Source organism: Leucopleurus acutus, assembly GCF_964270905.1.
Source record: "Leucopleurus acutus genome assembly, chromosome: 2".
Classification (NCBI taxonomy): domain Eukaryota; kingdom Metazoa; phylum Chordata; class Mammalia; order Artiodactyla; family Delphinidae; genus Leucopleurus; species Leucopleurus acutus.
The window spans coordinates 70,124,406-70,139,278 of record NC_139143.1 but is presented as its reverse complement, the minus strand read 5'-3'; the positions used below and the strand labels follow the sequence as shown (position 1 = coordinate 70,139,278).

Genomic DNA, 14,873 nt, shown 5'->3' with positions numbered 1-14,873 from the left:
GCGGAGGGTCGGGAGCTCAGCCAAGAGGAGCGCGCGGCGCGGACCGGCCGGAAGCCACGCCGGGAGGAGGGTCGGGAGCTGGCGCGGGCGCCGTCCCCCGGCGCCGCCGCGGCCCGCTGACATCAGCCGCGCTCCTCCCCTCGCCTCCCAACACCCTCAGCTCCCGGCCGGACCCTCCCTCCTCCCACCACGTGTCCTCCCCGCTCCCTCCCGAGGGGCCGCGCGCACGGGAAGCCGGAGAGACGGAAAGGATGGCGCTGTGACAGCCGGGCCGGAGCCCTCGGCGTCTGCACCGCGGCCCCGGCCCACGCCCCGGCTCTCGGCCCGGCGGTGAGTGCGGGCGGGCGGGCGGGGGCCGGGGGCGGCATGGCCCCTCCCTCGGGCCCCCGGCGGTCGGGCCGCGGCGGGGGCGGGGGGTCCCGAGGCTGCAGCTGCAACTGCCGCCGCCACTGCCTTTGTTGCGGGCCCGCCGGGGAAGGCAGGCGGCGCCGGCCCCGGCCGCTCGGCAGGTGCGCTGGGGCCGGGAGCGGGCCAGGCGGGGAGATGGGCCGGGCCGGGCGCGGGCAGGGGGGCGGCAGGAGCGCTCCCGGCGCGGGGCCGCGGAGAAAGGGAAATGGGACAAGATGGCTGGAGAAACCGGAGCGCGCCCGGGGGCGCGGCAGCGGCGGCGGGCGGGGCGCCGGGCGGGTGGGCGGTGGCGGGGCAGAGGATACCTCTTCGCCTGCACCTTCGCCGCGGGGCGGCGCCCCCCCCCATCTCCCTCCCGGGAGCCGGCGGAGGAGGCCGCGGCCAAGTTCGGGCCCCAGCTCCAGGGATCTGAAGCCTGTTCCACCCGCCCCAGACCTATCCTGCCGCATTCGCCCGTCCTTTTTGAAAATATCGAAGGAGCAGACTTTGAACTCCGGAAGGATCTTTTCTTTGGAAGCCCGGGAGGATGCGGCCCACAAGATGCGCGCTCACTCCACACCTAGGAATTGCCCGCGCCCCTAGAGGGCAGGAGCGCGGCCCTTTGTACTGGCCTAGGAGCTGGGCGAGAGAATTTGCAGAAGAGAATTTGCGGCCCAGAGGCAGCGAGTCTTCCCGGTGGCGGTGGGCCCCAGAGCCTGGCCCCAGCTGATTTCTGCACCTTCTTGCGTGTCCAGGGATTACCCCTCACTAAGGATCACCGACTCCTGGGCTTGGAAAGTCGCTTAAGGCAGAACAGTCTTATTTTCTGACCTGGCTTATGGACAGAACCTTTGAATCTGGAAAATCCAGGTACTCTGGGCCACCCAACCTCCTGATGCTGAACTGGCCCTGTAGGAACAACCCAGTTGAGCGAGTGCTCTATCTGTGTTCAAATGCCTTCATTGAAAGGAAGCCAATACCGCTGTCTTGCTGCCAATTCCATGTTTGGGTGGCACTGGCTGTGAGAAAGTTCTGCCATTTGATGCACTCTTTAAAACCTCTTCCTGGAATGTTTACTCAGTGGCCTTCTCTGCCTTTGGGTCTCTACAGAACCAGTCTGGTCTGTCTTACACAGATAGCTTTTTAAATATTTGAAGGCAGCCAGGTATGCTATCTGCCTGCAACCCTCTTCTTATCATAATTAAATATGTCACCTTCCAGCTTCCTGGTACTTTCCCTGAAACCCTTCCTCCCCAGGCCTGGCCCTGTCCCCTTCCATTGTTGCAGCTGAACTGTGCTTCGGGCTAAAAAGGTTTGTGTAGCCTGAGCTGCCCCCATCACAGACTTTAAAGAGTTCACACTAGCATCTGATTTTTCTGAACTGAATCTTACTTGCAGAGATGGAGTCCACAGCCTACCCTCTCAATCTGACCCTGAAAGAAGAGGAAGAAGAAGAAGAGATTCAGAGCCGGGACCTGGAGGATGGCCCCACAGATATGCAGAAAGTCCGAATCTGCTCAGAGGGCGGATGGGTAAGTAAGAAGGTGTGGAGTCCACACACAGCTGTGAGGGGCAGGCCTGGGAGCCAGGCTTGTATTAAGTCTCTTCCTCAAGCAGACATAGGAAGTAAAAATAGCCTAGCCCAGCCCGGTGTGTTTGCATTCCTGAGAAAACAGTTCTGTGGCTTTAAAAGGCACAGTGAAGAATGGAACTGGTTCTGGGAACAGTCCCTTCAGGCACGCAGCCTCAAGCACACCATCAGGATCGGGAGTCCAAGAGGCCACGACCGTGTCTCTCTGCTGTACCCGTGGATTCCCTATATCCTGCTCAATGCCAGACACCTTGTAGACACCAACTAAATCTCTGCTGGCCTGGGTGAAAGAAAAATTGTCCTGGCATTTGTTAAGATGATAAGGAAGACTATTCAGGACTATTGAGATAGCTTTCAAGACTGTCACAATAGGAGAGAGAGATCGGGCTCAGCAAGTGGGGATTTATAGCCAAGGAGCAGCGCGGAGGGCTCAGTGGTTGGAAAATTACTAAGAGGAGACATCCACGGTGGAGGGTTCTTTCTAAACTGACTTAGCAGGCTTCTTGCTAAAACTGGTCTGGGCAGACTGAGAACCGGAGGGGGGTGTGTATGTGTCCAAGATAGAGGCCTAGTGGAGAAGAGGGCTCAGAGGAGCCTGGCCAAAGTTTGGGTGAGGAGAGAGTCTTTATCACCTACCGCTGGTTGAAGGGAACCATTTAAACCATTTAAGTAAGTCTTGGGGCACTGAACTGACGTGAGGAGAGCTTTATGGGACGAGGCCAGTTGACACAGGAGAGAGCTGCATTTCCAGCTGGTCCTGGATGGAGGGGTTGCGATTGTAGGCAGCAGTGAATAGGGAGCATATCCAAACAGCATAGTGTGATAGAATTAGAGTAAACTTATAAAAGTGTAAATGCAACAGATATTAATAGTCATCGTTACGTACATTATTCACAGTACTTACTGGACTTCATGATAATTGGGCATGAATGGTAAACATTTTAAAGAAGCAACAAAATGACATTCCTTTTCTCTGCTTAGTTTTCCACTGTGTATGAATGTCATCGGTATACATATCCTTTGTTTCCAGTGAGAGATCTGTATTCATAGAATCATGGTCCTTCCAAACTATCCAGTCCCGCTCCGCTCCCACTGCATGGGGTGCAGCAAGGTTATCTATTTTGCTCCTAGGATACACATGTACGCTGACATTTGTTCTTAAAAACACCTCTTGAGCTGGAACCTTAAAAGTACTGCATTTTGTTGTATGTATGTTATACTTCAATTAAAAATATTTAAAGCAGTACAACACCAGGCTCTGGGTTTTCTCATCTAGCTATGGAGCCTGGATTGCATTTGTCTCTTCGGCCCACCCTGGCCTCCTCCCCAGTTCAGATCCATGCAGCTGGGGAGATTTTGGAGAGCAGGCATCCGTCCTATCTAGCCCTGAGCAAGAACTCATGGCTTTGAGGCTGCATTGGCCAACCGAGAACATCTAGACAGAATGGAGAAGTGCGCAAAGCAGGTGCAGTAGAAGCGCACATAAGAGTGTATTGGGACAACACAGAGAGGAGCAAGGTGAAGCCCATGCTTGGCTGGGAAAGAAGGAGGTAACCAGAGGAGCTGGAGGAGGGGGACTGGCATGTGTGGCACCCAGGCAGCCTGCCATCCATCCGCAGCTACTGAGCACAGTGCTGGGTGTTATTAAGGCAAGATCCCTAGTCTCGTGGGGGTACTAGTCTTGTAAGGAAGATAGGGAAGTAAATCTAATTAACTGCACAGTATTTGGAGTTCTGTGGGGGAAGACGGGCTCTCCTGCAGGCTGGAGAACTGGAGAAGGCAGGCAGGGACCTGGTCTGGAGCAGTAGGCAGTTTTGCCCCCAGCCCCATCCCTCCCAGGGACGTCTGGGTGGAGACGTCTTCGGCTGTCATGACTCGGGGTGGGGCTTGGGGAGTGGGAGATCCTACAGGCATCTCCTGGGTAGAGGCCAGGAATGCTGCTACCCATCGGTGATGCACAGGACAGCTCCCACAATGAAGAATTATCTGGCCAAACATGTCAGCAGTGCTGAGGTGGGAAAAACCCTGCTCTAGAGCATTAAAACTAGGGGAAGAAAAGAATCGAATATGTATTTTGGTTGTTGGGGATTGTGTTAGAGTGATCAATAAAAGCTTTTCCAACCAAAGAATCAGGCTGTATATTAGGGTAATATTTCGTGGGAGAACTGGAGTAGAAATGCAATTTCAAGTAGAAAAAAGGGAAAGTGTACTTTGAACCAAGCCTTCGGCCTAGGTGGAACCAGCCAAGGGAAGGGAGGGTCTTGCCCTCCAGGCAGCCAGAAGCAAAAGCACTGGAGAGGAAAGCTCGTGTGTGCAGAGTCCGGAGCAGCTCCTGCAGCTGGAGCCCGCAGTGGAGTCCGGGAGTGGAGGGGATGGGCGAGAGAAGCAGAGGGGGCCAGGGGACCAAGCCAGCCCTGCGGGGGAGTGTGCTGCGCCCAGGAGTCTGAGCTCCCTCCCTAGCAGCTCTGAGGGAGAAGTCCTCAGCTCGTCTTTCTAAGGGACGCTAGGGTTTGCTGCCGCCACCAGGCAGAGGCCACTTGGCCTAAGTGGCCTGCCGAGAAAGCACGGGCTTGGGAGTCCGACTTGCTAACTCTGTGACCTTGGGCAAGATACTTACCAGCCCTGTTTCCTCACCCATAAAACTGGGGTGGTGATCCCCGTATCCCTGTAGTATTTAAAGGATTCAATAAGGTAACACATTTAACCACGTAAGAGGGAGTGCCCTATACAGTGCCTGGCATACAGCAGGTGCTCTATCAGTGCACCGGTCCCAGCCCCCTAAGTGCTGTCTTCGCTGGGTGCAGCGAGCCTGGGCAGCGTGTAAGTACTCTAGGACGGTTACCCTTGGAGATAAGCGTTGGAATGCCAGCTCGTGGGACCGAGTGAGGCAGCACACACAAGCTGAAGGAAGAACACCTGTCTGATGAGTCCTTGACCTTCTGAGGGGAGGGAGGAAGGCGGGGATCGAGGGCCTCTACCTGTGAGGCCAAGCAAGGGTGTCCAGGGGTTGGATGGCGGCTGCCTGATTTCTGAGTTTGGCCCAGGGCTGGCCCTGTTTACCTTCTGCTGTGCTTGGCTAGATAAAAGGCCTCTGTGGAGAGAGGGGAGGCCTGCACAGCAGGGCCTGGCTGAAGGCTTGCTCAATTCTCACAGAAGGTTGCTGTGAGGAGAATTCCTAAGCCACTGCACTGCGCGCCTCTGGAACATAATGTGGGCTTGTCTGAGGATCCTCCGGGGCTCAGTCCTAAATGGGAGGAGGTGAATCCAGCCTCAGCCTCCAGCTGCCTTCTCAGCACTCCAGGGCTGCTGATATATTTACCAGGCCCAGGACGTGCTACCTTTTACAAGGATCGACGTGGGTAGCCCCTCTGCAATGACAGGCATAGCCAGTCCTGTGTCCTGTTTTATCAGCAAAGGGAAAGGGCCTATAAATAGGTATGGCCTAGATCTGGAATTTCCTAGGGAGAGAAAAGGCCAAAGGGAGAGTTGTTTAAAAGCCTGGGAAGTGGGATGGGGTGGGATGGAAAATTCCTGGCTGCCTGGCTTTCCAGATTGATGGAGTCTGAGCGGAGCCCAGAGACCAATCCGTTTGTACCTCCTGGTATTTGACACTAGGGATTTTTGTCCATTCTTACTCCAAAGAGTAAGTTCAGTCTTGTGACAGATACATTTTAAGGATTATTTGAAACTATTCCAAGCGGAATAAGAGACGTCCAGGGGTTATTTGCTTAAATCTTTGATTCAAAGAACACATTTTTAAGGGATTACTACCTACAGGAAGTATTCTAGGCTTAGGGAAACAAAACGGAATAAGCCCAGGTTCTGCCCTCAGTGAGCCAATATTCTAGTGGAAGAAGCAGACAGGTAAGCCAGGAGGACTCTGCAGTGTGATAAGTGCCACCAGAGCCTTCAGCCCAGAGCGTCACAGGGCACACAGCCTGGGTTGGGACCAGTTTCCCGGGGAACAGGATGTCTGGGCTGAGTCTTGGAAGGTGGGTGGGTGTCAGCCAGGCCAAGAATGGGGAGGACCTCCGAGGCAGCAGAGCACCATGTGCGGACACACAGAGGGTGCGAGGATGGTTTGTTCAGGGAACTGCAGCAGCTGAGTACTGCCGAGTGTGTGCAGGGTGGGAGCGGAGGCCTGCCAGCTGGTGACCTGGGAGACCCCTCTGCCCTCTGTGAGGGCGGGAGCCTTGAAGTCAGACAGTGCTGTGTCCCACTCTCAGCCCTGCCGTTATTGGCTGTGTGACTTTGGGTCAGAAACGGGGCTGCTCTGAGCCAGTTTCCTCCTTAATTAAATGGGGCTGTGGGGGGAATAAGGGAAGCAGTTACAGGGCCTTTCCTAGGAGGTTCTCCCTGTGTGGAAGGGGCTGTGATCGGGGGGAGGGACGAGGTGGGCTTCGTGCGTAAGGAAGAAGGGCCAGGAGATCTAGATGATTGATGGCCGGGGGCCTGAAGAAGCTGCAGGTGGTGCAGACACTGAACTTTTGTAAGCAGATGGAAAACAGTACTCTGATCCCCCAGGCCCTAGATTCAGCTATGGGGAGTAGCTGTGAAAGCAGCAGCCCAGATCCCTTACCATTGAATACGATGAACTTTGGAGTAGGATTTTTAATGACTGAAGGAAAGCACATAGTAAAAAGAAAAGCAGAGAGTTGAACAAGAGGGGGTCGGTCTGGGTGCCTTGGCTGCGTTTGGCTGCTCAGGCATCCCCGTCCCACTGGCCCATGGGGATGGGGAGGTAGGTGAGCCGGGAGCGGGCAGTAGAGCGCTCTTCTCTGGCCTTAGGGCTTCCTGCTGCGGGTCTAGGCACGGAAGCAAAGCAGTCTGCTCTAGTATCTCGTTACATACATTGAAGCTCTAATTAGCCCTTCTGTCCTCCTCCTCGTGGATTGGAAAAGGCCAGCTGAAGCCCCTTCTCTCACTGGCCCCTCCCTGGCAGCGTTGGGTTCTGAGTCAAAAACCGGGGCTAGTGCCCTGCAAATGGAGACTAGTGCCCAGGAGGCCCCCAGCACCCTCCTGGTCTGAGGATCTGTGACCAAGGGAGAGAGCAGGGTTGTGTTGGTGGGGCAGCTGTCTCGGGGTGTTTCCTCGAGCGTGGTTGGTTCTGGCTCTGGATGGGGGCTGAGCTGTGACCGGCTCTCCCTGCTGTATGTGAGGATCCAGTGTCTCCCAACCAGTACGGGGGACTTTTCTTCTCAAGGTGCTGCTCTCCTTATCTGTGGATGCCGGGGGAGGAAGGCACTCAGCAGGGCACGGGAGACCTTGTTTTTGTCTTGGTGTTGCTTCTCGGAGGAGCTGTGTGACTCAGGACAGACGTTTCCCCGGGCCCAAGCCCTCGCCTGTGAGATGCGGGTGTGTGATCTGTGTCTGCATGTGCCTACTAGTCGTTGAGAAAGGCCTGTTCACTGTTGCAGGTGCCAGCCCTATTCGATGAGGTGGCCATATATTTTTCCGATGAGGAGTGGGACGTTTTGACGGAGCAGCAAAAGGCCCTGTACCGGGAGGTCATGAGGATGAATTATGAAACTGTCCTGTCCCTGGGTAAAGCTTTGTTTTCCTTTGTCTCCTAGAAGCTCTGAGCCCAGAGAATTGTTTCCACGTCTCTCTTCTCTGGTGTATCCAACATCCCTCTCTCCTGAACTTGGAGTCTGTCCCCTCAATGCCTGTGCCCATTTGATTTCCTGTTTTTGATTTAGGCAGGATATACATATTGTGTCCTTCTACTCAGCGGCTTGTGCCAGCTCTCAGAACCATCCTCATTCAACCCAGGCATTCTCACCAAAAAAAGAAAAAATAAGACATAATCTAAGAAATGTCACCATGGGTCTGGGCCTGTGCTTCATATGTTCCTTAGGAGGGAAGGCAGGCCTCATTGTTACCCTGTCAGCCTTAGAAGCTTGGGGACATATCCTCAAAGAATCCTTGCTCCCTTCCCAGCATTGATATCCATATTATTGGAATGTAACCGTATTATTAGAATGTAACCATTTGGAGGGATCTCCCCATTTGCTTATATGGGTACCAGCGTGCTCATTAGATCCGTGGCTGCACCCACCCACTTCCCTGCTAAATGCAGTTCCTTTTTGTTGTTGCTAGTACATTAGCAGAGATTCATAAATTCCCTTGGACAGACCTATTTCCCATCATATTTTTTCTTTAAGTATCCCTGAGCCCTTTCCCCCCACCTTTCATAAATCTGCATATTGAGAAGACTGTGGTGGGGTGGGAGTGGAGGGGAGGGTTTCTTAAGTATTATAAAGTACTTATTTTGGCAGTGTTCCAAGACAGTAACACACAGCTGTTACCTGTTCTATTTCCTATAAACAGAATTCCCATTCCCTAAGCCCGACATGATCACTCGGTTGGAAAGGGAGGAGGAGTCTCAGAATTCTGACGAATGGCAGTTCCAGGGAGGAACCTTTGCAGGTACTATGATTAACCCAATTCAACATCCATCCAATGGGAGAATAATGAAGATGAATTTTAAGTTTCCAGGTACATTCTGTGGGGTATTTAAGAGTAAGGCAAGGTTGTGAGGCAGAAAGATTATGGGCTTTGGAGTTTCAGAATCTCCTTTCCTATGCTATGTGACCTTAGGCGACTTCATCCACCTCTCTGAGCCTCCATTTCTTCACCTGTCGACTGTCAGTAATAAGTCTTCAACATGCACCTTTGTATGCAGGTGAACCAAAGTGAAGTTTGTGTGGCTTTGGTCCAGCGCACATCCTGGGTGCCTCGGTGGCACACCACACACCTCTGAAAGCTAAGGAAAATAGTGTGACGAAGCATGCGTCCAGGGTTATTTACTTGGCTTCCTGTCTCCTTAATCTTGGATAGAAAAAGCAATAGCAGCTGTAGTACATACTTGAGCAAAAATGTCTAAAGAAGCACTCAGTCTTTTATCAAGAAATACAGTTAGAGGGCAGGAGTTGGAAAAATACAGCTTCCCAACAGCCTGAGTGGTTTGATTTGCCTTCTCTCTATAAGTAATAGTTTAAAATGCAGTACTTCATTGATTCCAAGACACGTTTTTCCCTCATCACTTTAACATCTCTGCAGTTGAGAATGCCTCTTAAAATTGATGGCATGCTATAGTTTCACTAGCAGCTGTTTTTTTCTTACTGGCATGTAATGGTGCACCTTGCAATTGACGGCATCTTAGTTTTGGTGAGATATGGTAATTTCCGTGAGTCGTATTCAGCTTCTGTGGCCACCTTCTAAACAAACATACAGTGAAACCCAGTTCTGACATTGGTATGCAAGAACCATACTTCTGCCTGATACGCTTAACTTTGCTAAGTGTGGTATTGCTATAGATTTTCTTGGTTTAAGGGATATGATTCAGCCCATGATGATACAAATTCTGTAATGTTACGTGGTAGTATGGGTTATAATTGGCTTCTCGTCCGGGTAAAGGTTATTTTGACCCAAGCATGGCCCACACAGTTGGTATGTGATCCAAGCTTGTTGCCTGTATTCAGTTTCCAGCTCTGCCACTTCCTAGCTCAGCTACCTTGATGCATTACTTAATTTCTCTAGACTCACGTGCAAAGAAGAAATAATCAGTTATTGTGAGAATTAGATGGGGTAATCCATGGGAATTGGCACGGGGGTAAGGACTTCGTGTTATCTGTTATTAGAGCTACTGCTTTTAGTGAGTCTGAGATTAAGGTATTCTTGGTATTTCGACCAAAAAAAGAAAAAAAAAATCAGGGAACGAGCCAGAAGTCATTTTACTTACGGGCACTATCTTTGCCCCTCCCTGTCTGTCTGCCAGAAAATGAAGAATCTGATGTGAAGCCCCCAGATTGGGTGGGCCCGATGAACACGGCCTCCCAGTTTCCGCAGCCTCAGCACCTGGACAGCTATGGCCTCCGTCTGCCTCGGGACATCACAGAGCTGCCCGAGTGGGGCGAGGGGTACCCCTTCTACATGGCCGTGGGCTTCCCCGGGTACGACCTCTCGGCAGACGACCTGGCCGGGAAGTTTCAGTTCAGCCGGGGCATGCGCCGCAGTTACGACGCGGGGTTCAAGTTAATGGTGGTGGAGTACGCCGAGAGCACCAACAACTGCCAGGCGGCCAAGCAGTTCGGGGTGCTGGAAAAAAACGTCCGCGACTGGCGCAAAGTGAAGCCGCAGCTGCAGAACGCCCACGCCATGCGGCGCGCCTTCCGGGGCCCCAAAAACGGGCGCTTCGCCCTGGTGGACCAGCGCGTGGCCGAGTACGTTCGATACATGCAGGCCAAAGGGGACCCCATCACCAGGGAGGCCATGCAGCTGAAAGCTCTGGAGATTGCCCAGGAGATGAACATTCCGGAGAAAGGGTTCAAGGCCAGCCTGGGCTGGTGTCGAAGAATGATGCGAAGGTATGACTTGTCTCTGCGGCATAAGGTACCGGTGCCCCAGCAGCTGCCGGAAGACCTGACCGAGAAGCTCGTCACCTACCAGCGGAGCGTCCTGGCTCTGCGCAGGGCACACGACTACCAGGTGGCTCAGATGGGAAATGCTGATGAGACGCCCATTTGCTTAGAGGTGCCCTCGAGGGTGACTGTGGACAACCAGGGTGAAAAGCCCGTCTTGGTCAAGACGCCAGGCAGGGAGAAACTGAAAATCACCGCCATGCTTGGTGTCTTGGCAGATGGGAGGAAGTTACCTCCGTACATCATTCTGAGGGGCACATACATCCCCCCCGGGAAGTTCCCCAGCGGCATGGAAATCCGCTGTCACCGGTACGGCTGGATGACGGAGGACTTGATGCAGGACTGGCTAGAAGTGGTATGGAGGCGGAGAACCGGTGCAGTGCCCAAGCAGCGAGGGATGCTGATCCTCAACGGCTTCCGGGGCCATGCCACTGATTCGGTGAAGAGCTCCATGGAAAGCATGAACACCGACATGGTCATCATCCCGGGGGGCCTGACCTCGCAGCTGCAGGTGTTGGATGTGGTGGTCTACAAACCCCTGAATGACAGTGTCCGGGCCCAGTACTCCAACTGGCTCCTGGCGGGGAACCTGGCACTGAGCCCCACGGGGAATGCCAAGAAGCCGCCCCTCGGCCTCTTTCTGGAGTGGGTCATGGTGGCATGGAATAGCATCTCAAGCGAATCCATCGTCCAGGGGTTCAAGAAGTGCCACATCTCCAGCAACTTGGAGGATGAGGATGACGTCCTGTGGGAAATCGAGAGCGAGCTGCCAGGAGGAGGGGAACCGCCCAAAGAGTGCGACACTGAGAGCCTGACAGAGAGCAACTGAAGGAAAGCCAAGGTAAGCAGTCGGGAGGAACCGCCCAGCGCCTACCCTGAGGGACGTGTTGGGTTCCACAGACACCTTTTCTCTTGCCATTATTTTCCTCTGTTTCCGAGAACTCTTCGAGCCCACAGTGCAGTGCTGTAGGTGACAGGCCATCAGCATTTTCACCTTTATGTGAAACTGGTTGCTTGGCTTATTTCGTGGGTACTTTGTATAATGCATGAAGTGAACAAGGAGTGAGCTCCCAGAACACTTAATCTGAGAGCTGTAATTATCGCTGAAATTATTTGGGCCTGAAAGAGCGTAGTCTGACATGGCCCCGATAAGAAAAAGTTTTCTCTGCAAAACCAAAATTTTTCTTCCCCTTATAAATCGTGCTGAACATTTAGGGCCAGTGTGTGTACCTGATTCACTTGGAGCGGCCGTGCTCGCCTTGGCTAGCCTGTAGGGCTGGGATGTAAGGACGCATGTGCCTTCCGACTGTGTACCCTGGGCCTCGGGTCTCCGTCCTGGGGTGGTCTGCAGTAGCCCAGTGGGGAAGGAAAGAAATAGCTTATGCCTGCTTCTCCCTGGGAGTTCAGAAGTGTGTTTTAAACCATCATCTCATTCTCATGCCATTCACATGGAGTGAACAATTATAATAATTTCACAGACGTTTGAAGGGTGATATTTTTAAATTGAAACTGCACCAAAAAAAAAAAAAAAACCAGAATGCTTATCTCGGACTACAGTAGTAAAGTCTAAGGACTAAGGACCACAGGCCCGAGAATTTTCAGTTGAGTATAGAAGGGCAACAGCTTTAAAAGGAAGTGGGGGGCTTCCCTGGTGGCGCAGTGGTTGAGAGTCCGCCTGCCGATGCAGGGGACGCGGGTTCGTGCCCCGGTCCGGGAGGATCCCACATGCCGTGGAGCGGCTGGGCCCGTGAGCCATGGCCGCTGAGCCTGCGCGTCCGGATGTGCTCCGCGACGGGAGAGGCCACAACAGTGAGAGGCCCGCATACCGCAAAAAAAAAAAAAAAAAAAAAGGAAGTGGGGAGTGGGGGGCTACCAGATATCACTAGTGGAGTGAGCCTCCCCACCCAGACCCCTTGAGAGAGGGTGAACGACCACCTACAGTGGGCAACATACAGAGAGAACAGACATTTCCTCTTACCTTCTTGTTCTCATTTCCCTAATTGTCAGTTCATTTGTTCCTCCAGACAGTGTTTAACATGAAGACAGCACTCCTTTTACAGAGGACCTAAAAGTATCTTGACGGTTTTTCTTTCCTTTAAAGTATAATTAGGTATTTCCATCCTACTTGCTTCTTTCTCCAAATGAAATGCTAAGAGAAATCTTCTGTTACACCGCCCCCCTTCATGCTGTGTAAGTTGAAGAGTGACTTATGTCTCCTTCCCTGCCCCCAAATCAAACTGTACTCCTAACATTGAACCGCAGTGTTATTCTGAGACCCCTAGAATTACAGAGACAAGGAGTTCTTACTATTACAGTCGAAATCACGAAAATTGCTTTTTCCCCTCATGTTCCCTTATTCTTCCACTCCGTGAATTCAGCCTCCCTTTTCTGCCAATCATTACACTGCCTCCACTGGATTATCAGACTTTGAATTATAGTGACTTTTTATCCTTTTTACCTTCCCGCCCCCCCTTGTTAGATAACATTTTTGTGCATTTTTAATTTTCTAAGTTATTTGCTACCCAAAGGACTGGATCAAAAACCGCCAGAGGGCTTCCCTGGTGACACAGTGGTTGAGAGTCCGCCTGCCAATGCAGAGGACACGGGTTCGTGCCCCGGTCTGGGAAGATCACACATGCCGCAGAGCGGCTAGGCCCGTGAGCCATGGCAGCGGGGCCTGCGCGTCCGGAGCTTGTGCTCCGCAACGGGAGAGGCCGCAACAGTGAGGCCTGCGTACCGCAAAAAAAAAAAAAAAAAAAAAACCCCGCCAGAAGAGGAAAGGGAAAAAAACAATGCCGGGCTACAGCTATGTACGTAGGCATTTATGTCCGATCCCAACCACTAGCTTTGGCTCATCTTGACAGCCACAGTTCTCTGTACAGCTGCCCTGTTTTTGATCTGAGGAAGTGCCACAAGTAGACAGGGATTCTCATCGAACAAGGGCATTTTGGAGGCGACGTGGGCATAAAACGGCCTCTTCTAATCTGTTTGGAAATCTGACTAATCTGTTCTTGAAAAGTTACACAGTGTCTAAAATCCAAGGGTTAACTCACACTTAGGTTCTCTCTGTTTTCCAGCAAATGAACTGTATTTGGAACAGCTGAGGAGGAAAATCGTCAAGAAGATTTCCTCGCAGCATAGGTACACAGGGAGCAGCAGGAAAAGGCCATGGGGCTCAGAACAGCCCAGGTCCGGACAGCAGCCTGAGCATCCTGTCTTGGGACACCGCCCACCCTCGCCCCACGTCCATGAGGTGTCAGAAAAGTCTAGGACCCTTCACTTCGTCAGAGACATGATTAGAAAAGAAACTGCTTCTGCCTCATTTCTTGTTTTAGAGATTACTCCATGTGTCCATCAAAAGAAACCTGTAGATAGGAAGGAACAAAGGTATTTCCTGGAGAAGAGGCCATTTGTTCAGCGCCAATAAGAGACTCATCATACGGGCCCAACTCCACTGGTATTTTCTGTGGAGAAAACCTCAAGTCAATGTTTTTTCTTCTGCCTTTAAAAATGCTTCCATCAGTAGAACCTGTCCCCACACAGGTCAAGACTGCAGAGAAGGCTTTGTAGAAATGGTCATTTATGTACACCTGCTACTTACACATTCCTCTTTTGGAAAAATGAGATGCTAATAAGAACAACAAAATTCAGACGTACTGGCCTGGTGCCAGCAGATGGCTTTTCTGTAGACAAACTAGGTTAGTGTGGAAGATACAGATTAAAATAAACTATGCCGTTTCATTTATCTTCCCAATCTGGTTGGCAGCTAGACTTTTCTAGGGTCTCATTTAATGGCCCTGTTTTTCATTATTATTATATTTAATGATAGGGTAGCATTTAGTACACAAGCTCTTCTGTTTCTCAGGCTGCCTGCAAAAGTCACCATAAATTATCTGCTGTCTACATGGTACAAAGCTCATTGACTCATCTGATACTTGTTTTGTTAATTCCGATTCCTTTAATGTTTTTATCGCAAGGGTGGTGAGAGGGCGTGGGTCTTTAGCCACAGCTGTTTGAAGACTTCTTCTGTCCTGCAGAAATAGGTGGGAGGTCTTTGAATTTTTACACTAAAGTAATGTGCATTCCTACATACGTTGAGTGTTATGAAAACATTCCTTCAAAGCTACCTGTGCTACGAAAAATATGCCAGAACCTCATAGACAAAGCCATTGTTAGAAATGTCATTCCGATGTCAGATCTGGTTAACAGGCTACCATAACCACTTTTCCTTCCTGTAGACCCAGCTCATTTGTATATTATACTGTTCTTGGCATTTTGAAACACCTATTTCTACTCAGGTACTCATTTTCCTATTAGTGATTCACCTTCCTCACTTTTTAAAACCAGTTTTCCTCTAAGAGGGGAAATTTCACTTAACTTCTGATATCTGAATAACTTTCAATGTTTGAATCATTTCCCCATTTGCTTTTACCTGTACTGTATTCTTCGTCATCTCAAATGGCATCTAAATC

General features: G+C 51.6%; 1 protein-coding gene across 1 annotated transcript; it reads left to right on the top strand.

Annotated features, from left to right (window-relative positions):
- The first annotated feature begins 219 nt into the window (after positions 1–219).
- On the top strand, positions 220–14,362 carry POGK (pogo transposable element derived with KRAB domain). The gene is made up of 6 exons (XM_082861820.1): positions 220–330; positions 1,786–1,919; positions 7,396–7,522; positions 8,309–8,407; positions 9,759–11,242; positions 13,479–14,362. The coding sequence occupies exons 2-5, from the start codon at positions 1,788–1,790 to the stop codon at positions 11,228–11,230; spliced, it is 1,830 nt and encodes a 609-aa protein (XP_082717946.1). The 5' UTR covers positions 220–330; positions 1,786–1,787; the 3' UTR covers positions 11,231–11,242; positions 13,479–14,362.
- Positions 14,363–14,873: the final 511 nt, after the last annotated feature.